The sequence below is a fragment of the Carassius auratus genome, unplaced genomic scaffold, assembly GCF_003368295.1.
Source record: "Carassius auratus strain Wakin unplaced genomic scaffold, ASM336829v1 scaf_tig00016351, whole genome shotgun sequence".
Classification (NCBI taxonomy): Eukaryota; Metazoa; Chordata; class Actinopteri; order Cypriniformes; family Cyprinidae; genus Carassius; species Carassius auratus.
This window is the reverse complement of record NW_020524667.1, coordinates 578,823-603,424: the sequence shown is the minus strand read 5'-3', so window position 1 is coordinate 603,424 and position 24,602 is coordinate 578,823. Positions and strand designations below refer to the sequence as shown.

Genomic DNA, 24,602 nt, shown 5'->3' with positions numbered 1-24,602 from the left:
CTGTTTTTAAAACCGGTCATCTAGAATGTGCAATGAAGAAAGTTAAGATAATCCATTGGTTGCTTTAGAAAATGTACAAAGGCTTTCAAGCATCAGAAGGATTCAAAAGCATCATAAAAGTGGTCCATATGAGTCATACAAGACTTCTGAAGTTATGCAATGTTCTTATGATGAACAAACTGAAATAATTGAAGTAGTTATTCACACATTAACGAATCGTTAAGTCCATTCGTCTCACTTGTGAACTGAATCAACTGATTCATCACTCAAAAGAATGATTCGTTCACAAATGTTTCTCTCACTGTGTAATTTTAGCATTATTTACATACTATTATATTTTCAGTTTTCATTTTTCATTTGTTTTAGGAATTTTGTCATGTGCTTTTGTCATTTTTAATAAATTTTTATATTTCTATTTAGCTTTAATTAGTTGCCAAGGCATTTACTTTTTGTAAATTTTAAGTAAATATTCATAATGATATTTTAGCATTATTTATATACTAGTATGTAATATTTTGTATTTAATATAGTATTTAATATTTTGAAAGAGCTTATATGTTTATGTTTTCAGTTTTCATTTTAGCATTTCATTTTAGCATTTTATAATTCAATAAAGCTTTAATTTATTTAAGTTTTGCAATTTTAGGCATTTGTTTAGGACAATTTACTTCATTTCAGTTAGTTGCCAAGGCAACATTTCTAACTTTCATTTAATTTTTGTAATTTTTTGCAGATAATATTCACAATGTCATTTTAGTATCATTTCTATACTATTATAGTATTTAATATTTTGAATGAGCTTTTATTTTTTATATTTTTAGTTTTGATTTTAATTTTAGTTTAAGTTTCAAGAATATTTTGTGCTTTTGCCATTTTTATTATTTTTTATATTTCTGTTTAGCTTTAGCTCATTTTTATTTAAGATTGAATAATGTTAGTATTTAACTTAAACTTTATTTCATTTAGTTGCCATTATAGTTTTATATCATTACAGCTTTATTTCAATGAAAGAAAACTTTTTTTTTTACATTTATATAGTTTTAGTTTAAGTTAACAGTTACAATGCTGTTCTCTCATGAAATCTTTAAAACGACCTCAACCAGATTTTCAGAAACTACATTTTGTTCTGTTTCTCCCACAAAATTATCATACGACTTCAGAAGACTTAAATATAGTGCACCAAATCATATGGACATTATTGTTTCACGCTGGTTTTATAGTCCTTTTTAAACTGTGATTTATTTTAATTGCATTAAAAAGAGCAACCAACTCGATTCTTCAAACTTTCTCATTTTGTGTTATAACGATGAAATGAAAGTCATACAGGTTTGGAACAACATACAGTAAAGTTGACTTTTCATATTTAGGTGAACTGTCCCTTTAATCTTACATTGGTTGTGTTTTTCTTTTTTGGATTAAAGTCAAGGAAACGTGAGATCGTAAGAGATCAAAGATCCAAAGCCACAATCTCCACTGAATGAAGCTCTAATGTCATTTCCTGTTGCTTTTAGTCTGGCTTTGTCTCACACACACTGACTCAGACCTACACGCCCCCTCCAGCGTAACTCCTGCCCCTCTGTGTGTGTGTGTGTGTGTGTCCATGTTCATGGAGGTGCTCAGTGCTGCTCTCTCGCCGGAGAGAAAGCCGTGAATCAGGAGACACGAGCTGAAGGAAGAAAGCCAGGAGGTCACATGAGACTCTTGAGGAGTTTGAGGAGCGTCGTTGAGTTTTGTTTCACGGCTCGAGCGTCTGTGAACACACGTGAGCACAGGTAGACGCTGACCGGAGGACAGACAGAAAGAGAAAACAGCAGATTTCCATCATGTGTTCGTAAGTGTGCTTCTGATTCTTCTTCACTCTGAGGGGTTTACCTTTACAACCTGACCGTTTGAGAGGGTTTGAATGTTTGTGTGTGAGCTGTAAGGGAAACAGGTCAATTTAGCTCAAAGGGAATCATTTAAGATTTTGAAGGGGATTTGAACAGAATCACTGTTTCACGGCTGTTCACGGAGACGCGCCTGCGGTTCAGTGAACGAGCCGTTTAACATCAAATCTGCGCTGGATACTAATATCCAAACTATAGTGAAAACACTATCAATTAGCACAGTAACAAGATCGGCAGTTTTAAGACATTAACTTGTAAGCACAAAACACAAGATACTTCTCTTTTCAATATGAATAAGGCTTTATTAGATAAATCTAAGACATATAAACTAATCTAACACATAAACGCACGCACACACACATTCACACAAGTTGCAGGAAGGTCGAAAGTTAGGGAAAGATGAGTTTAAGAGAATGGAAATATGGAATCCCAAGTTAACAGCAATACGTTAAATTGCATAAACATGAACAACCATCAATCACGTAATTAGCGCTCGCATTGAGTTCCTCAATGAGGTTAAAATTATATTAGATACACCAGTAAAGGTCACAGTCTGGAGGTAAAGTTACTTGCATCTCCTGTGAAGAAGGAGCCTCGGTGAAAGGGCTATCCCGAGGTCGTTGATTGGCTGGAAGTTCAGTCTCTGAAGTGACGTCTTGGGAAGCCCGTGGTTGTTGGGCGTTGGCTGAAAGTGCAGAGTCGTGTTCGCTGGTTGAAGTTGAATGGACGTTACAAAATTTAACTCAGAACACGAAACTCTCAAACGGAAAAGAAAAGAAATAAAGTTTGACGAGACTAGGTTGTGTTCCTTCTCATAGTAGCAGCAGGCAGGCACGCTGGAACCGCGCTCAAAGAACAATGATGACTACCGCATGGCTAGATGCTACAAGCTAAAGCTAGGTAGCAAAGCTACAAGCTAAAAGCTAAGAGCAGGCATGACTGATAGCACAAGCAATGCTAGACTAAAAGCCGACATGGCTAATAGCAGCAGCTAGACTAGAACTAAAAGCCGACATGGCTAATAGCAGCAGGCAGACTAAAAGCAAGGCATGACTAAAAGCAAGGCATGACTAAAAGCCAGGCATGACTAAAAGCCAAATTACATCGTGTCCAAAGTATTTAAAACTTTCCTGTTGGCCACCCCTCAAATGTTGCCTTGACCAATCAGATATGTTCTTGGGGTGGGTATCATAAATCATTTGTTTATCTTACCAAGCATGTGGTCCTTGCCTCACAGGGTCTAATTTTGGACATGATTCCTATAACATGATTATGATATATTTTACAAATAAATGATTGTCAGGACAATATCAAGCAAGAAAATGCGATTATTTCAATACTAGACCATGACTAGGTATCCTATAGTTATCAAAAGACATACACAATAAGTGATTATACATGATAGTCAAATGTGTGGGTTACACGTAAATGAATATGGAGTTAAGCAATGGAATGATTCATTCATAAGTCTTTTTTTTGAGTTCATTCTGGTCCATATATAATGGATAAAAAGGGTTTCTTTGCCATTCTCTGGCAAAGGACTTTTCTGTGAGGACAAAGGTTTAAAGCCCTTCCCCCTTAGGAATTTCAGTCTGGTTTCACTGGCTGGGGGGGGGGAAGTCAATGCAAGTATTTAACTTGATCTCCTGGGTTTACATGTGATGTCCAGCGTTGCATTCCAATCACGAACAATAAATTTGACAATCTCTTCTTCGAATTAAAATTGTCAATAATTGTTCTATTGGTGTTAATGTTGAAAGCTGTTGTGTGAACAAGTTGGTTGGTTGGTTATCTTGCCTGGTTCTTGTGGCACTAGAACTGATTTATGACTTCCCGAGGAATTCAGCTCATGTTTCAGTGCACACAGCTCTGATAGACTCTTTGATTTGTCTGATTTGACTCATTTCTGCTACATATATCCCCCTTTCGATCGGCGAGGTGTTTAGGTGAAGACATCGTCGATCGCTGGAGAAACAAAGGCAGAAGAAGCAGACAAACACAGCAAACAGCAAGACAACACCTCCATGACAGTTACTGTACTGGTGCAGGCATCAGGTTATTTAGGTACACGTGGTTAAGTTCAATTAGTCAATGTAGTTTAGCACATTGAGGATAGTTTAGATCGTCTTGGAAATTGTTTTTATTTTGATTCATCAATCAAATTTGTGGTTAACTTTGTTTGGTTCTTCTAGGTCGTCTTACTTTACATGTTTACCATTAGTTTTCTAGTAATTTCATTTTCAATTCAATGAATTGACCTATCATGCATGGAGCTCTCTGGCTTCCATTCAGTTTAGAGTGGCTGGCGGATATTAGGTGTTGCGAGTCAATCCTAATATCAGACCTTCGACCCTCGCAGGGTGTCTAGGCGTTTCACCTACTCAGGAAAGAGGGGAAGGAGAAGGATAGGTAGAAGAAGAACAAAACAAAACAAGGCTGCTGTGGGTTTTCCTAGCATGTGTTACAACTACTATTGAGCTAGGATGTCAGGTGCAGCTAGTGTGTCATGAACCTTAACTTAGTGTCAGGTGTTCTACCTATTGTGAGGATGGCTGCACGTTTCTTCATGGTGGGTATGTGTAACTTTGTTACACTAAAAGTTGGATATTCTACCTGTGGGAAGAATATGTTTGTTGACTGTGTTATCAGTAGATGTGTTTACCTCTGGGTGTAGGTAATGTTGTGTGTTACTGGTGTAGTGCATGTGTGGTCAGATCTGTTCAAGTCTGTGTTGTCTCCCCCTTTTTCTAGCATGTCACTGAAGACTGGCTCTCAGCATCCTTGGCTTGGATGAGGGCGTGTCCATGGTCTAATGAGGGGTCAGTCCAGCAAGGCAGGAGTTCTTTGGCAGACAGTCGGAGGCAGTTTGGCATGGCTGTGTGAAGCTGAGTTGCAAAACTTGTCTCCTATGTTGCATTCTTCTTGTGATGCCTTCTGGCTGTAGCAGACTTTCTGACCTTCTGTGCTCTGGTGGTTGCTGTTGCACAGACAGGGAATTTGGAACTTGGAGTTGGAGTTCATTTGACAGTTTGTTAGTGACTGAGGTGATGTCCTTTAGTACCTCAGATTTTTCATCAACAGTTGGCCGTGAAAGACTTGTTCGTTCTGGGTCGTTGTTGAACAGGTGCTTGTCATCTCTGATGTGGTGCACCAGGTGATCACCGGCCTTCCGTTCTGTCGCTGGTCACAGCGAGCACGACTCAACTTTGTGGTCATATGCATGTAAATTGTCTTGAAGGAACTCTCTTAGTTGTTCCATGACTTGTTCCGTGTCTTCTAATGGTAAGCGGTTATGTTCTTGTGCATACTCAGCACTGTGCATGTCTGAGTGGTGCTGAGGTGGGTTTTGTTGTCGCTTACCCACACGAGTTGCTTTTGGATGAGTCAGGTGATTACCTTTGGATCTCTGGTTAGGTTTCCAGATGTTATCCTTTTGGTTTCTTGAGAAGCGTGGCTGGTCCCATGGATTTTTCCAGCAGTTGGGCTGAAAGCGGTCGTGGATATGGGCGTCACGTTCTCTGTGCTCTTGATGGAAGACTCTGGTGTTGTGATGCCACTGGGTGTCGTCCAGTGCAAGGCTTGAGTCTTTGTTGACAGAGTTCAAGAGTGTGGAGGTTTTGCTACCTTTCTTTGAGGCCACCTTCTGCTTGTTATAGGCCTTCTGTGTTAGGTCACGCAACTGTTGGATGGTCATGGAGTTCGGACAGGCCATGACACCTAGATGGTGACTGACTCCAGGGTGCAGATTTCTTAGGAAGAGGCTTTTGAAGTTCACATCCTCTTCAAGGTCAGGGCTGTTGTGTGCACCAAAGTAGGCTTGTCGGAGTCGGTTGTAATAAGCTTGTGGAGTCTCTTGACGACCTTGTTTGGTTTCCAAGGCAGTTAACAGTCCATGTTCAGACTCTGGGTCTGTAAACTCTTTAATCAGGACCTCACGAAGTCGCTGGTAGTTTGACTTGGTTTGACTGGGCTGTCGATCTAGAAAGTTTCGTACCTCGGAACTGGACGTGGCTCTAAGGAGGTATAACCAGTCTCTGTCAGTCACATGAGGTCTCACTTCCAGGTGAAATTCGATATCTCGCAGGTAAGCTTGGATGTCGGGGCTCTCTGTGGAGTCCGGGTTGAACCTGCTGATGTTTTCAGACAGCTTGTTGAGGTCTTTGATTGTCATCCCGTGTGCAGCTTCAAGGTCTTGGACGGGAGGTTTTCTTTCGTTGGCAGGAAAGGGTTGTGTGGCGAAGGCAGGTGAGGTTTTGGGTTGTGGCCCTTCGCTCCTTTCGTCACATGCCAGTTCTTGGACGTGGGACTCTGCTCTGCTCAGCAGTGATGAGGCTAAGAGATGTTTCTCTTTTCTTGGCTCTAGTTTGTGCTTGTAAGCATTTTGGAGTTCTTTTCTGACCATGTAGAGCTCATCGTTGGTATCATCTAGTTGTTGGGTCAGATTGTCCCTTTCAGTTCTGTACCTTTCAAGGTGGTCTTTCAAAGCACTGATTTCAGAATTCATGTTTCTGATGTCTATCTTGGCTTTCTCCAGTAGCTGTTCGGCATACTGGAGTCTGTTTACCAGGTCTTTCTGAGCAGCCGTTGCATGTTGCTGGTCGAGCTGAGCTGCTGCCAGGGCTGCTTGGAGCTTCATAACTTGTTCTGTTGTATCCTGCTCCCTCTCCCTGGGTGCTTTGAGTTGATTTTGAACTTTCACTTCCAGCTTGTCTATGCGACGTTGAGCACGTGTCAACTCCTCTTGAAGGTGGGTGATGTGCTTGTCGCTCAGTTTCAGCTGGGTTGTGAAGGCATAGCTTAGTGAGCTCGTGATCTTGACTAGCTCCTCGTGGTTGTTGTTCTGGCTTGAATCTTGTGTCAGGAATCTTCTCAGGATTAGGATTATTATTAAAAATAATAACAGTTCAAATGTCTTTGGAGTGAGGCTGTCTGTTCTGCCTCTCAGCCAAATGTTCACATCTTCCCCATGGGCAATGGGGTCTGCAGTCTGCGGCATGTTGGCACGCTGGGGAGAAGAGAGACTGACACAGATCTGTGTGGAGTAAAAGCCTATGTGTGGTGGGACAACTAAGTGTTGTATCAGTGATTGTGAACCACTAGTGAAATGTGGTGATGACTGTGTTGGTCTCAGGGTGTCTAAGTAGACTAGAGATGCGAAGACTTTGTCACTCTAATGAGGAAGAGGAAAAGAGAGACAGAGGTGAAAAACAAATTCAAATGACAAGCAAAATTTCTGTTTTTCAAATGAGGAAAATTATTTTTTCCAATTAAATGTTATCAAAAACGTAAATAATATTATTATATTTCTTGCTTTGGACAAAAGAATACAATAATAATTCTGATATCTCTTTTCTTAGTCTGACAGGACTGACACCGTACACCTTTCAGTTGGACCGCTCACCAGGGAGTCAGCGAAGGCGACAGTTGCTCAACACGTATCTCTATTAAATTGATCTCAACGATGGATGAGATGCTAAAACTTGGAATGCGTTTCCAAATGTAGGGAGGTTAGGAAGAACAAATGAGAGGATGATTACAATCAAATTCATAAGGATGATTCGTCGTCTTTGGCACGATTGTGTATTTACTTCACTTAGAATTGATTGATGGTTCTTACATGTCCTACAAATGTAAAAAGAGAAGAGGAAAGTAAAGGAGAGAGAGGACGGAGATGGTAAGTCTCAGAAGCGGTTACCTCAACTACAAGGAGAGCGTTGTGTTAGTTGCTGCACAACTAATCAAACAAAATAAACTTTAAATGAAAGAGAGTTGTCTTTCTAATTTATTTGAACTCGTAGTGAGGGATAACAATGTCTCCTTTTAGGGCTCAGGTTTGTCGTTCCCAGGCTAGGATACACAAAAGAAATGGTAAGAAATAGGAAAATTTAAAAAATTAATAAATGGGCAAAATATGCAAAAATGAAATTAAAAAGAGGAAATCAATACGTAAAACAATAGTGGTTAAGTGTATAACCAAAATAGGAAGAGGGGTAAAACGCATTCAAATAAGTAAAGGTCTGAATAGCATATATTCAGATGGGTAATAAATAAATTAGGAAGAATAAGTTTACTTAAACTTCCAAAGTTCAAGGCTTATTCATTCCTAAAATAATAAGACCCAAAAGAGAATACTAGAAATAAAAGATCATATGAAATGATCTGAGAGGGAAATTTTAAATGATTCAAAATAAATTTAATGTTTCAATTAAATTTCAATTTGACAATTAATAATTGTGAGTCAGTATTTCCCTTTCTAGTAAAATGAAAATAAGTGGTCTAGTGAGAAAACAGAGCGATAAAAAGAAAGAGACTAACAAGTGTTAGTTAAGATGTTGAAAATGGTTAAATCACGTCAGCGTTGCCCAAACACACATTATTCTACCACTGGATGGTAATGCTAACGGCTAACCTTTGAGGCTAGTGGCTTTAGTATAGACTTCAATGTAAATGCAATGGTTTCGTTAGCTTAGCGACACCGCAGAGTTTGTGCGCTGCGCGTGCACAGTTCAGAGTTGCTCCGGAAGTACGTTAGGCTTCCGGGTCACGGTCGTCACTATGGCAACCAAAACACATTCTAGTGGATCAGCACATGGATCGTTGCATTGTTGCAAATACAGTTAAGCAAGTTACATGAAATGTCGGCTCATTTCAACACTGTACAAATAACAACACCGCCTTTCAGTTGGTTTTGCGATGTGGCACTTAAACTCTCAGTTTGTATAGAGTTAAATTTATCTTAATTCAAATAGCAGCTTCCTGCTGTAGTTAAGGGAACACAGTTATATCAATCTCAGCAATTTGAATCTCCTTGCCAGTTTTTCTGGACACAAACATAAAAGTTTTCCTTCGCTGTTGGTACACAGTTAAACTTTACTTGATCAAGCTTTTAAAACACTCCCATTCAAATTACTCTCGGACACACGCAGTGTTACGCGAGATTGCATTCACTTTGTGAACGGATACAAATGGGCAAACATTGTTCTCTAATGTTTAACGTTAATTTAGGGGAGTAGAATATCAAATTTGATTCGGCAGTGGAACACGCACTGGCAATCAAACTATATGAAATATGAATACGGGGACTTTGATAAATAGAGTGAGGAACCCGCTCAAAACTATTCTTTATTCACCGATTTATATCCCTTTTGAAACACTAACAGTTTAGCTCCGTTCAGCAAACAGTGACTGAGATAGCGTTTGAGACACTGGAACACGCAGTGAAATCAAATCAGCTATAAAACAAGGCATTACACAAATGAGGAACACGCTCAATTTCTACCTTATTGTACGATCTCAGATGTTTACTTTTAAGTTCACTTACTGCTGTTAACAAAGGGGAGACGGACTCGAGTTAAAGTCTCCTCTAGCTCCTTTCATTCAAGCGGGAGGGCGCGCGCTGCTTACGTCACGCAAACACACACACATACTCAGGTCTCGGAAGCTTTTCATCCGTCATTCCTTTAGCAAAATCAAAGATTAAATAACTTGGTTTATGCTCACAATTTAGGTTAAACTGCCCGCAAGCATTCTCCACCATAATAAATGTAAGGGAAACAGGTCAATTTAGCTCAAAGGGAATCATTTAAGATTTTGAAGGGGATTTGAACAGAATCACTGTTTCACGGCTGTTCACGGAGACGCGCCTGCGGTTCAGTGAACGAGCCGTTTAACATCAAATCTGCGCTGGATACTAATATCCAAACTATAGTGAAAACACTATCAATTAGCACAGTAACAAGATCGGCAGTTTAAGACATTAACTTGTAAGCACAAAACACAAGATACTTCTCTTTTCAATATGAATAAGGCTTTATTAGATAAATCTAAGACATATAAACTAATCTAACACATAAACGCACGCACACACACATTCACACAAGTTGCAGGAAGGTCGAAAGTTAGGGAAAGATGAGTTTAAGAGAATGGAAATATGGAATCCCAAGTTAACAGCAATACGTTAAATTGCATAAACATGAACAACCATCAATCACGTAATTAGCGCTCGCATTGAGTTCCTCAATGAGGTTAAAATTATATTAGATACACCAGTAAAGGTCACAGTCTGGAGGTAAAGTTACTTGCATCTCCTGTGAAGAAGGAGCCTCGGTGAAAGGGCTATCCCGAGGTCGTTGATTGGCTGGAAGTTCAGTCTCTGAAGTGACGTCTTGGGAAGCCCGTGGTTGTTGGGCGTTGGCTGAAAGTGCAGAGTCGTGTTCGCTGGTTGAAGTTGAATGGACGTTACAAAATTTAACTCAGAACACGAAACTCTCAAACGGAAAAGAAAAGAAATAAAGTTTGACGAGACTAGGTTGTGTTCCTTCTCATAGTAGCAGCAGGCAGGCACGCTGGAACCGCGCTCAAAGAACAATGATGACTACCGCATGGCTAGATGCTACAAGCTAAAGCTAGGTAGCAAAGCTACAAGCTAAAAGCTAAGAGCAGGCATGACTGATAGCACAAGCAATGCTAGACTAAAAGCCGACATGGCTAATAGCAGCAGCTAGACTAGAACTAAAAGCCGACATGGCTAATAGCAGCAGGCAGACTAAAAGCAAGGCATGACTAAAAGCAAGGCATGACTAAAAGCCAGGCATGACTAAAAGCCAAATTACATCGTGTCCAAAGTATTTAAAACTTTCCTGTTGGCCACCCCTCAAATGTTGCCTTGACCAATCAGATATGTTCTTGGGGTGGGTATCATAAATCATTTGTTTATCTTACCAAGCATGTGGTCCTTGCCTCACAGGGTCTAATTTTGGACATGATTCCTATAACATGATTATGATATATTTTACAAATAAATGATTGTCAGGACAATATCAAGCAAGAAAATGCGATTATTTCAATACTAGACATGACTAGGTATCCTATAGTTATCAAAAGACATACACAATAAGTGATTATACATGATAGTCAAATGTGTGGGTTACACGTAAATGAATATGGAGTTAAGCAATGGAATGATTCATTCATAAGTCTTTTTTTTTGAGTTCATTCTGGTCCATATATAATGGATAAAAAGGGTTTCTTTGCCATTCTCTGGCAAAGGACTTTTCTGTGAGGACAAAGGTTTAAAGCCCTTCCCCCTTAGGAATTTCAGTCTGGTTTCACTGGCTGGGGGGGGGGAAGTCAATGCAAGTATTTAACTTGATCTCCTGGGTTTACATGTGATGTCCAGCGTTGCATTCCAATCACGAACAATAAATTTGACAATCTCTTCTTCGAATTAAAATTGTCAATAATTGTTCTATTGGTGTTAATGTTGAAAGCTGTTGTGTGAACAAGTTGGTTGGTTGGTTATCTTGCCTGGTTCTTGTGGCACTAGAACTGATTTATGACTTCCCGAGGAATTCAGCTCATGTTTCAGTGCACACAGCTCTGATAGACTCTTTGATTTGTCTGATTTGACTCATTTCTGCTACATATACAGACAGAAAGAGAAAACAGCAGATTTCCATCATGTGTTCGTAAGTGTGCTTCTGATTCTTCTTCACTCTGAGGGGTTTACCTTTACAACCTGACCGTTTGAGAGGGTTTGAATGTTTGTGTGTGAGCGAATGATTTTATTTGACATGTTCAGTAAAGCATCACCAGAACTGTTACTCACAGAAGTTGGTGATTTGAACCAATCATCATAAAACGAGCCCCTGTATTTCTGTGCCTAAAACTGGTCTTTCTATAGACGTGAATGATGAACGTGGACTCTTATGTTAAACAACTACCTAGCAACCACCCAGAACATCCTAGCAACCATATAGCATAGTGTTCCAGCTTCATAGCCATGACACACGCATACGTTTACTGGGCTTTAGAAAACATCACTTTGACCCATATTTATTGAACTTTTAATGTTTAAAAAAAGTTAATTAAAGGACTACAGGCTAAACCAAACCCTTACTGTAAACCTTTCTGATATATATATATATATATATATATTATAAAGAAGGTTTTTATTCAACAAAATTGTACATTAAATTATAATGTATTTTATATATACATATATTTATCATATAAATATATTTATTTCTGGTTGAAATAATTGAAAAAAATTCCACAAAAATATGAAGCAGCACAACTTTTTTTTTTTTGCATTGATTAAAAAAAAAATAATAATAATACATTTTTCTTAAGCAGCAAATCAGCATATTATTCTGATTTCTGAAGATCATGTGACACTGGAGACTGGAGGAATGATGCTGAAAATACAGCTTTGATCGCAGGAATAAATTACATTCTAAAATATATTCAAATAGAAAATAATTGTTTTAAATTGTAATAAACATTACTGTTTTTACTGATGCAGATGTGGTGCACATTAAGAACACATATTGAACTTAAATCCGTCTGCTTATACTGACCATGTTTGTCTATGATTGTGTGGATTTGTATCGTGATCATCTATAACAGTTTCTCTCTGTGCCTCAGAGCTTTAAATGGCCCTCAAGTCCATTAATATCCACAGCGTGTGTGTGTGTGTGTTCATGAGACGCTCAGCCCTGTTAAAAGACACAGAGAGAATATTTACAGCACATGTGGATTTATTGGCCAGACTCGTGCCGGTTAACACTAATTTGTCGGGACAGAGTGAGAGTTTGGCACTGGTTTTCACCGAACAGAGCGTCTGAATTCACAGCTTTATTTTTAATCATGTGAGATGAGAGCGTGGCGGGTGTGCGCTTATTAAAACTGCTCACTGTAAACAGATGCTTTGAGTTTGCGTTTTCCTCACAGATATGAACCGTGTCTGTGTTATGAGATCAATCCGCTTTTATAACCTTCAGCTCACACGTGTTTCATTTCTGTTTCATTTGACGAGGGCATGTGTTGCAGTCAGTGCACACAAACTAAGGCTTCTATGAGCAGTTGATAATGTGTGTGTGAGTTTTTCTGAAGATTTACGTCAGGAGTAAACTAGTCCTCTTATTTTATATTTATAAACCAGACCGAACTAGTTTAGACTTGTTCGAGAGCCGGTTATTTTTGAACCACTGAAGCGAGTTAAAATTGGCTCAAACAAACAATCAGTCAATCAGTCATTCATTCAGTGAAATAACTAGTACACGGTTACTGGAAGAGAACCGGATGATATACACATCAGGTTGAGTTTTTCTGTTTCTATGTGTCGTATTGGAGATTCTGCGTTTTATTTGTAGACCGGAAGACACTGGTTTAAATCTTCCTGGAGGAATTTCCTTGGAATGCTGCTGTTTTAACTTGGAACTTCTTTACCACAATCACAATCATACTTTTGACTATTTTCTATTGCAGATCAGTCTGGCCATGGATTATTTTATTTCAGCTAGCTGCCCAGGCAAGATTTCTCATCTAAAAAGAAAAAAAAACATTTAGTTTAAGCTGAAGTACAATAATTAAAACTAAAACTGAAACTAATAAAAACATTTAAACGTTTGAAAAATGATAAAAATGACTAAAACAAAGCAAAATTTGTAAACATGAAAATATAAAAATGAAATCTAATTCAAAATATGAATAAAAACTGTATTAGCATATTATATACAAAGATGTAAAGCAAGCCAATCAAGACGACATTCGCTGGTTTGGAGAGCTCTCGTGATGTGTGTGTGTGTGTGTGTGTGTGTGTGTGTGTGTGTTTGGGACGAGTCCTTGTGTTTGGCTTAGCGTGAGCTTGTCCACTGTGTCAGCATAAACACAAATTCAGCAGTGTGTGTGTGTGTGTGCACGCTTCAGGCTTTGAGTTCAGTAACAATGCTGTAACGTGACTCAGTGTTTGACCAGGTGGAGCTATACAGAGAAAACACTATTTCTCTTTCTTATTTTCTCTTTCTCTCTCGCTCTGTTTCTGTCTCTGCTGGTGTGTAGAAAAACATTCTTTGGAGTGTGTGTGTGTGTGTGTGTGTGTGTGTGTTGGGCACATTTGGCCCTGTGCACTTTTAGAAAGTCCTCAAATAAAGGACACTTTATTGAATTTGTCTAATAACCATGTCCAGCCTTTATGTGCGTCACAGAAAAATTCTGACATTTAACTCTTGATCAATCAAATGCAGTTTCCCCCACGTCTCAAATGATGTTGTTTCATAACATTTTGCGGTGGATGGCATTTGAAATTTTTTGAATAAAATGGTGACTCCTTGGTCTTGCTGATGCAATTAATGGATCATAAGTACACACAATGAAATCATATTTTACCCATTTTTGACAAAATTACAGCTTGAGTAGGACTACACACACAAAAAAGAAAATTATTATAAAATATAAATTATGTAAAATAAATAATTGTTATAAAGCTAAATATATAAAATGTTTATGAAATTATTATTAATAATACATGTAAATAATATACCATTTTTAAATAATTATTATAAAGTGTATTATTAGTGATATTTTCCTTGGTTTGTCTTCTCAAAATCACATATTTCACATTTCATCTCAAGCTTCTCACTTAAATTGAATGTTTTATGTGCATTTTACTCCCCGTTTAGATTTCCAAAGCTTTAAAAATGTAATATTTTTATGACTTTTAACATTTTACATAGGATCTGGGACAAGAGTAAAATGTTTTTTAAAGTTTTGATAATCTAATTTTCATTTTAAGTGAAAAGCCTGAGATGAAATACAAGATAAATGATACTTTTATATATTAGAGGCATGAGATGTCATGACAGATAGCATGAAATGAGATCTGGTTATTTTAAGGATAAATGTCATGAAAAATTGCATGAAATAAGAGTTGTAATTTATTTAATACAGAAAAGACATGAAAACTAGCACAAATATATCGTTAAAGGCCACATTTACCAGAGCAGTTTTAATCTAACGTTTATCTAGCATTAACCCTAAAAATGGCTGAAGAAATTTGAAGTGTGTATGTGTTCACTTTGGGGATGAGACTGGCGCACTTTGACTTCTGTCACAACATATTTTACATCTTGATGTCCTTCACGTCTTTGTGTTGAATACTAGTTTGCTTGAATGGAGTCTACAGTTTGTGTTGATTTAGATGTGTTTGCATGCACTCAAGCAGAGTTTTCCATGACTGTTTCGTACGGAATAGTAAACCAGTTCTGTGACAGGAATCAAGCTGGAATTCAGGCATTTCCCAGAATGCATTCCTGCCAGACAGCGTGCGGCTAAAGCTAATGTGGGTCATACAGTGAAACGTGAGTCTGAATGTTAATGCCCGATTATTTTAAAGGCTCATAAAACCTGCTGTGTGTTTTAACCCTTTCTGGTGAAGCATCATGGGAAATGTGTTTCTCTTGAATGCTTTGATGTGGAATAATGACTTTAATAATGAATACAAAAGACACATTTACATGTCCAGAAAGCACTGACCTCTGTCAGTCATAGGCGATTTTCATCATGACTTTTTATTTTAGACTCTCTGTCTTTTCATTGCATCTGAGAAGCGAGACTCACTCATCCATGAACTTTTACTATTTGTGCTGTGTTTGCACACTGATATTGAATCTCACTTTCTGTGGTTTAGAGGAGTGTGTGTGTTCTGTTCATCGATGTCTTATATTAGAAGCACACACACACAGACTGCTGTAGATAGTAGTCTAGATATGATGTCTTTATTTGAGCAGCAAGGACTCCAGCTGTCCCAGAATGCCACACTTCAGTGAGTTAAGCGTGTCTGCTTGGATCAGCACATAATAGAGCTGTACTATGCCAGAGAAAACACACACACACACACACACACACACACACAGGCGCGTGTTTTGAGGTCTGGAATGGTTTAGTTTGACTCTGATGATGAGAATATTTCCAGGTTGATTCTTGTGCTGTTCTGGGTTCTCTTCAAACATAAAGAGGGTCCTTTCTGTGTGACTTTTGTAAAATAGTGACTGTTTTCAGACAGGTCTTCTGATTGGTCCACTGTTTTGGAACTGCATGTAAAAGCTGAAGTTCTCGTGAGAGTCTCTGTAGAAGATGTGAGACACGAGCACAGCGGTCATATGTGTCCGTCTGTCATGCACTGGAATGGAAAAAAATTGTGTTCAGTCTCAGTTAGGCATCAACTACGTGTGTAAAATGTATATATATACACAGGGGTGCACATCATTTTTTCAACCTGGAGTTTTGATTTGGTCCTCACACTGCATATAGCATGACCCATTAAATATAACTATTAAATTTATTAAATATATAACTATATAACTAAAATTAAAATTAATTGATAATAGTTATAATATTATTGCACTTTATTTAATTACTTTTTTTATATAAAATAATAGTAAATAAATAGTGTGTCATAATATTATAAAAAAAAGGCAGTCCTAGTATTAAATGCAAATACATTTATTTTATAGTAAACTTAAAAATAAAATGCTAATATTTAGTACTACTTTCTTTGTTTGGCTCTTTAAGAAGAATCGCTTTATGTATTCCCCAATTTTAAGTCACTTTGGATAAAAGCATATATAAAAAATAAATGAATAAAAGCGTTTTCATCATATTCAAACTTAAAATCAGCAGGCTTTTGTTTAGGCAGGTTGCCTTCTGGATTTAGCGCTGCTGCTGATTAAAGAGCGTCAGTGGATGAATGTCACAGTTTTGCATTGTGCTTGGAAACGGCATGGCATAGCCAATAATGTGTTATTCTCTCTTTTTCTTTTTTATTTCTTTTAAATTTTTGAGGATTTTGTACAAACTTTAAAATGGATGGTTGAAAATGAACACACACACACGTAAATATACCTAAGCTCACATGTGACTCCAATTACCCCCAATCAGTGGGCTGTAATTGCTCCAGGGGCCTTACAATCACACACACACACACACACACACACAGTGATTGTGTCAGTCTTTAACTTGACCTCCCTCAGAGTAGCGTGTGTGTGTGTGTTTTAAAACCCAGCCATCAGTAACTGGCACTGGTGACTGTTTCAGCTTTCATGAGTAAGTGTGTGTGTGTGTGTGTGTGTGTGTGTGTGTGTGTGTGTGTCCTCAGGCTGTTTCCAGACTCTTAAGAGTTTAACCAAAATCGGTTTCGCTAAATTTGGTGCCATGTTTATTCAGAGAGAGTCTAAAACAAATGCTTTGTGTTACTGAAACTGTATGTGTGTGTGTGTGTGTGTGTGTGCCTGTGTGTGTCTGTGTACTTGTTTTTCTATTCTGGTGGGGACTTTAACCTCAATACACACAGACTCATGGGGACTCGTGTCATGGTGGGGACCTAAATTGAGGTCCCCACGGGTAAACAAGCTAATAAATTACACAGAATGAAGTTTCTTGAAAATCTAAAAATGCAGAAAGTTTCCTGTGAGGGTTAGGTTTAGGGGTAGAGTTGGTGTAGGGCGATAGAAAATACGGTCTGTACAGTATAAAAACCATTACGCCTATGGAGAGTCCCCACAAGGATAGCTGACCAGACGTGTGTGTGTGTGTGTGTGTGTGTGTGTGTGTAAGCCAGACCTCTCTGGAGGATTGTTGAAGGGCCATTGGCAGTCCATTTAGGGGTTTGAACAGCAAAATAGCTAATATCATTTAATTTCTATGATTTAATGTTAATTATTAACTGCATTGTCTTATCAAATGTATATAAGATCTTATACATAATAATGTAAGTGACAAATAATATAGAGTCTACACTACCATTCAAAAGAGGTCAGTAAGAAAGAAATGAATACTTTTATTCAGCAAGGATACATTCAATTGATCAAAAGTGATCTACTCCGTGGAGGGATTTTTCCATTTTATTCTTAAAACTCCTTTTAGGTGCGATATATGCACTATATTTGTCATGTTTCTAGATTCACTCCTAACAAGAAGTTATCAAATGTGTTTAGTTTTTTGCCAGATCATTTGGCAGTATGGCGATGATGATAATGGATTAGTGTCTTATGAGAGTAAAACATCACAAAACTCATTCTGAGGACACGTGTATAATTCAAAACCAATGATAAAATCACCAGAACTTAAACAATCCTACGCAACTGTGATTTACAGCAGTTTACATTTACTAGTGTTCTCAGTATTGAAGTGATCTTATCTTTCAAATATGTCCGTTTGTGGTCATTTTCTCCTTTCTTCCAGTCTGCTTGGATCCTGATCATTGCCACAATATATTTTCCTTTTGTTTCACTGTTTATAGAGCACAAAGGCAGTCTTGTTTTTAGTGTGTATGTTGGATGACTCTTGATCGTCTCTAATGCATTGTGAGCGTGTGTGAGGGAGTAGAAACGTAATTCAAGTAGAAGTATAATTTTTGCTGAATTATGTGTTTCTTTTTAGTCCCAAAGAAACTCATGCAGGAGCCGGTTTCTAGGCATCCATCGTTCCCCTCTCCCCCATCAGTGCCTCATGACCCCAACGTGGTGGGAGACAGCGCCCCTCCGGACGGGACCCCGTCTCTGACCTCAGACTCTGCGCCAGGTAAGAAACCGAGTGCGACTGATGGACTGACAAACACCCTCAGCAGAAACTCTGACTGGAATCAGTTACCCTCATCCAAATAATCACTTTTATCAGGAAAATGATGAGAAACACTGATCTGCAAAATACAAGCAACAAAGTTTAAGAAGCTTTTAACATGAGCTCTGTTTAGATGACCTTTTGTATATTTCCTGAACGTATATTAGGCCAAACAGTATATTAATATAGGAATAGTTCTCTCTCTCACACACACACACACAAAAAAAGATAATTAAGACATTATTTATTCATTTCCAGTGTGTGGAATATTTGAATTTTTAATGAACCTTCCATGCAGTGCCATTCATTTGGAAGCTCGTTTCTGTCACGGAATAAAGAAAAGGCAATAGCAACTTTTTATCTCACAATTCAGATTTTTTTCCCCCTACAATTCTGAGAAGAAAAGTGCAAACTTGAAAAATTCCCACCTGTGAGTACAAAAGTCAAAATTGTGAGATAAAAAGTTGCTATTAACTTTAAAAATGTATTCTGTGTAAAAAAAAAATTAATTGTGAGATCATTTTGTTTATATCTTGCAATTCTGTGTTATATATATATATATATATATATATATATATATATATATATATATATATATATATATATATATATATATATATATATATATATATATATATATATAGGCTTCCATGCATTCATATTCACAGTGATGTAAAATGATAAAATGTTCTAAAGTTAAAGTACGATCACTACAAGTTTGTATCTTTATAAAAAAAAAAATTACCACTTTTATTATTTCTTTTATGATTTATCCAGTATTTGGATGGATGTTTCTGTTTTATTTAATAAACTCCTTCTAGGGAGATATGCACTTAATTTGTCCTGTTTCTAGATTCAATTCTAACAAGAAGTTATTAGATGTGTTATGTTGATTTAGTCCATAATGACCTAAGTTTAAGAAACCTGAAACAGGTTTTAAAAACTGTCAAATAAGATCTCTATTTTCTCATTGTTCTGACTTTGTAAGAGTCTGGCACACAGCAGATATTATATTGAAACCAATATCCTGGAACATGTTACCTGAATGCTTTCAGTTAATATGAGCAGCAGACGATTTTACAGTCATCAAGCTCCAAAAATGATGGGAAAAGTACAATATTAAATGATATGATGGGTGTATATACATTGAAATATGGTACAATCTCAATGAGAAGCAATGACATTTGACATCTTTGATATTTAAAAATATATAAGAATAAAGTGCATGCATTTTTATACTTTTTGTAGTAGACAGCACATCTCCATTCACAATTACTATATAGTGTATACTAGGGATGTCAAATTTCGATTATTTCCATGATCGATCGTCGTTTAAATTAACGATCAATTAATCGATTAATCGTTAACCATAATACTGCAAAATGCGTCTATTGCAGGCACGCAGTCAGCGGTATGACAGGATGTGCAAAAGCCACACACACACACAAAACGCTTTCTCACTTGAATTAAAGAGGTTTTAGTCTGAATAAAATGCTAGTAGCAGGATTATAAAATGAATAGATTCGATTATGATCATTTGATAAAATGAAGAGAGCGCGCCATACTTTTGAGGTCATTTTACTTTGTTGACAGTTTCCAATCCCGCACGGAGAACGCTGAACGCGCCTCTTTAAATGGTTTTGTGGTGCTCGTTGTTGTATTTTAAAGCACAATTGCAATGTTTTCAACTGACATTATTGTATAAAATTATCCGAAATGTGGAGCGCGTGTGACTGCGCTGCACATTAAGTGAACTACATCGGCGCTGCTGCACCAAAACACAGTTGCTCACATTAATTTGATCCTGCTGGATTCTGTCCTAGAAAATGTCAGATTTTTAAAAATCCGGCATACAGCGCATTAGATCGTGACAGTGCATGCGTGCAGACGAGGATGAGCGAGCGCGGCTTTGGCTAGATTTATTTGGAGGTTATTGCTCATGTCTCATTCGGCACAAATCGAAATGTTTCCATATTCGCAATGTATTTGAATGTTAAACTATTATTTATAATGTAAACTAGGCTTGTACTTAACACGCATTCGCATATAGACGGAAAAGATGATCCTCTTCATATGAGCAAAAACATCCTTGGCATAACAGCAGAGTGGACCGGTATACTACGGTCTATTTAAACTGACCAGTGTAACCTTTTAATGTTTAGTTGACATTTTATTTTGATAATGAACAGACTGCGATGTAACTTTGAATCGCTAGAATATACGTGTGCAGCAGGCTCCGGGGCGATCGAAACAGCTGAGACATTAAAAAATATATATATTTTCCGCAAAAGTGTTCACTTTCATTTGTGCACACTCACAATAAAAACAGAAGATTTGTGCTCTTGTAAAATAAAGCAAACAAACAGAATGCGTTGTCATCCTTTTTTTTTTTTTTTTTGTGAACTTATGGTGCGCCCACACTTCTGTTTTAAATCCGTTAATCTTAATTAGCATATTTAAGTCGGATATATTTCGCATAGCCTATTTAAAAAAAAAAAGGTTTATTTTATTATCTTTCGCTTTTAATAACTGTTTTCGCATCTCTTACTGTGGTAAACATGGGAAGGGAAATTAAAGATTTCATGAATTAAGAATTCGTTCGATTTATTAATTTGTTCCCTTATTTCACTTAAATCATGGGTTATTTAGGGAACAAAATTAATGAAACATGGACAATTGCCACATTTATAATTCGTAGGAATGAATTAACAAGTTGTAGGAATGAATAGACTACCTGTCCTGTCACTGTGTCCCGCAGCCCTGCAAAGCGCACGATATAAAACAGTTATCTGATGAAATGATTAGTAACTACATTTCTATTGCATTTAATGTTGAAGAACTTTTATGTTGTTTCTATTTTAATGTACTTTAAAGTTTAAATCACATTAAAAGCTTAATTTGTACATTGTGAATGAATGATGATGCTTTTATATATCGTCACCGTCACTCACAGCCGCTCGCACGTGTTGAGTGCGCATGAGCCGCACGCAGCCCAACATTGAATCGGTTAACCGACCATCATAGCCTTAATCGATTGCATCTCTTATCGACAATTAATCGATCATCGATTAATCGTTGACATCCCTAGTGTATACTTTTATGTAGAAAATTTCATATTGGTCGTGCCACAATGCAATCCTTTCTGATTGAGCTTTTCCTTTAACACCACATACAGGAACTGTTTATGAATTATTGATTGTAAATCCAACTTATTCTTTTGTTTATTGTCAGACATGGAAGCTTAGGGCAAAATATTAGCTTTCGGTTTTGTAAAGATCTCACAATGAAGGTTGGTTCGCATAAGGGCGTGATGATTGTATGCATTTGATCGCAGGGAGGTCGACGCGAGGACGGAGTTCTGGTCCGTTTCTAGAAGAGACGGATCAGTCTGGAGAACGTGATCCGAACCCAACCATCTCCACCGTGATCCGACCAGCCATGGCCCTCATCAGCAGCATGCTGACGGCCTACACCTACATCACAGGTGACACCAACTCACTGAGCAACCCACAGCTATTCCCAATTCACTTCCAATTTGTCATGTAGACTACTGTACAGAAGTTCAAATTGACCCAGAACATAATAGAAAGTTTAAGAAAGGATCCGTTTTGACTTCGTGTTGTCTGTTTTCTCTCTCCATCCCAGAGCACCCGGAGCGGTGTGCGCTGTATTTCATGTGTGGCATCTGTGGGGGTCTGTTCCTCACACTCTTCTCACTGGTGGTTCAGATTTCCTGTCGTACGGACTGTAAGCCTCGTCAAGCCGTCGCTAAGAAGCCTCCTAGCTCCGAGGACCCTGACAGCAACACCTCTGACTCTGATTCAGACTGGGACACGAGCTCGGACCTCTCGGCTCGACGGCAGCGACGCTTTGCGCGCACGCTCAACACAAACGTCTTCATGTCAGCGGAGGAGCTGGAGCGAGCACAGAGACTGGAGGAGAGAGAGCGCATCATACGGGAAATCTGGATGAACGGACAGCCGGACGTCCCAGGAACCCGCAGCCTGAATCGCTACTACTAGAGCACCGTCTCTGATCGAGGTCATCCAGACGGGAAGCTACTAACAGAGTCATCACCCAGTGTGTGTTTTGCAGTGGAAATAAGCTCTTCGTTCAGGCACAGATTATCTGTAAGCTTCAATACGCAGAGGTGAAAGGTCAAATGCTGCGACAAGTTGGATTTGGGAGTATTCTTTCTTGATGTCTTGAAGTTGGAGATTAATTTTCCTTACTGAAGCTAAGGCTCATGGGAGATGTTGTTCAGCTGAAAGCTGGCTCTACGAGTCTATAGGCAGCTCTGAGAGGTGTGATAAGCTCTAAGCACTCTGATTGGTTCTTCACTCCGCCTGTCAAACAGTGAGGACCGCCTTCTGTAGGAAGAGACCTGTGCAAATGAAGTGCCTTCCAGTTTGATCTGACATATACAGTACACATATACAGTACAGTGGGTCTTAAAATATCCCAATGTGAATGCATTAGGAAGCAAATATAACAAATCAAGCTGCAAATGATGCTGGAGCTTCACTTTTCTGCATCGTTTCAAAGTGGCACAATGCATTTTTTGATTTCACTTTACAATAAGGTTCCTTTTATACGAGAACTGACAATGAAAAATATTTCTAAAGCATTTATTAATCTCAGTTAATGTTCATTTGAGTTTTAACATACATTTTCATTTAAGTTCTATCTGTTTATTAATGGTAGCTGAGGTATGGAAGCCCATTTCCACCACTGGCCAAAAAAAAGTTACTAGCACTGATCTGTAATAGAGAATTTATCATTATTTTGATCAGTGGGTAATCTTATTTTTGTTTTTTCTTTCAGTTTTGATTTATTTCACATTTCTGACTTCCCTTCTCAGAATTGTGAGATTATATCTCAAAAGTCTTACTGTATATTTCACAGTTCTCACAGAATTGTGAGATTAAATTTGCAATTACCTTTTTTTTTCTGTGATGGAAACAAGCTTCCATAAACATGAACATAACTAAAGTTAACAAAGATAATAAATACTGTAACAAATGTATTGCACATTGTTAGTTAATGCATTAATGGGACCTTTTTGTAAAATGTTACCAATTGTTTAACACTAGGTCATTTCATTATCATCATTTAAAACTTAACAGGCTTCTTTTCTTTGAAAAAAAATAAATAAATAAAAATAATGCAGCTTGGTATTTTATTATCAAATGCAATGACATACATGCATTTTTAAGGGTGACTTATGCTTCCAAATATTTTGGGATATTTTATATACATATATGCTGTAAAATCATTTCAGCCTTTATGAAATCTATTTTGATATTTAAATAATTTTGATACCACTATTTTTTGGATGAAATATTTTTTTATACTGTGGCAAAGCTTGCCTGATTGCTCAGGGATGCAATCCAAGTGTTCTGTGTATAATCTTATATTCTTTAAGTGGATGAGAGACACATTCAGACATTCTTGCATACAATAGATGCAACTTTGACCTCAAAGAGGTTCTTATAGGATCATGATGGACATCAGCGTTGTGCCTTAAACACAAGACACGTCTGTCAACAGAGTTCATCACTCAATGACTTTAAGCAGTGCGTTCTGATTACTAACTCTGGTCAATGTGTTTCAGTTTCTGTTACATGATATTGAGGGCTTAGAACTAGTGTTGATGATACAAAACCATAAATAACTCACTTTATATAACTAATCGTGGCTATAATGAGTGTGAAGCACTTTGGGGGCCAAGTTAATGGAATTATTTGAAGAAGAAAATGGCCGAAATTAGTCACCTTTAATAGAAATGTCCATTAAAACATTTAAGACATTTAATGACATATTTTTAAAAATTTCAGAAAATGTATTGATCTATTAATATCCATTAACATTCTTACAAATTTTTAAGCAATACCTAAAAGTAGAGGTCTCTAAATAGTATTTTAAAAATATGCAAAATTTAATATAATACTATTTTGGAAAGTAGTTTATCATGTAGTTCCCTACCTCTATATGAAACCTTTATTTTTAAGAGCCCATTGCCACACTGAGATCCTTTAATATGTGATAAGGTTTTTTTTTTTTTTTTTTAAACATTGTAATGCGTATGTGGATGTTTGTTTTTGAGCTCTTCAATATTGTAAAGCAGCTGGATGTTTGTGTTGTAAGCACTCTCTCAGACTTGTTTTGTTTTCCAGTAATATTTCAGCATGGTTTTATAGGAATATCAGCTCGTGTACAGAGCAGCAGGACCTGTGGGAGGTTTTGTTTTGGTTGTTATGGAGCATTAAATAAACTGCATTAAATGAACTGAACGTTTAGCGCCGCCTGTTGATCATT

General features: G+C 37.6%; 1 protein-coding gene across 2 annotated transcripts; it reads left to right on the top strand.

Annotated features, from left to right (window-relative positions):
- Positions 1–1,360: 1,360 nt before the first annotated feature.
- LOC113075082 (protein eva-1 homolog A) lies at positions 1,361–24,563 on the top strand. Of its 2 annotated transcripts, none has more exons than XM_026247804.1 (4): positions 1,361–1,831; positions 18,105–18,245; positions 21,619–21,768; positions 21,930–24,563. In XM_026247804.1, the coding sequence occupies exons 2-4, from the start codon at positions 18,119–18,121 to the stop codon at positions 22,304–22,306; spliced, it is 654 nt and encodes a 217-aa protein (XP_026103589.1). In that variant the 5' UTR covers positions 1,361–1,831; positions 18,105–18,118; the 3' UTR covers positions 22,307–24,563. The 2 variants fall into 2 exon arrangements, with proteins under 2 accessions (XP_026103589.1, XP_026103590.1); XM_026247805.1 differs by lacking the exon at positions 1,361–1,831 and adding an exon at positions 11,319–11,353 and having other exon boundaries at positions 21,930–24,516.
- The last annotated feature ends 39 nt before the right edge of the window (positions 24,564–24,602 follow it).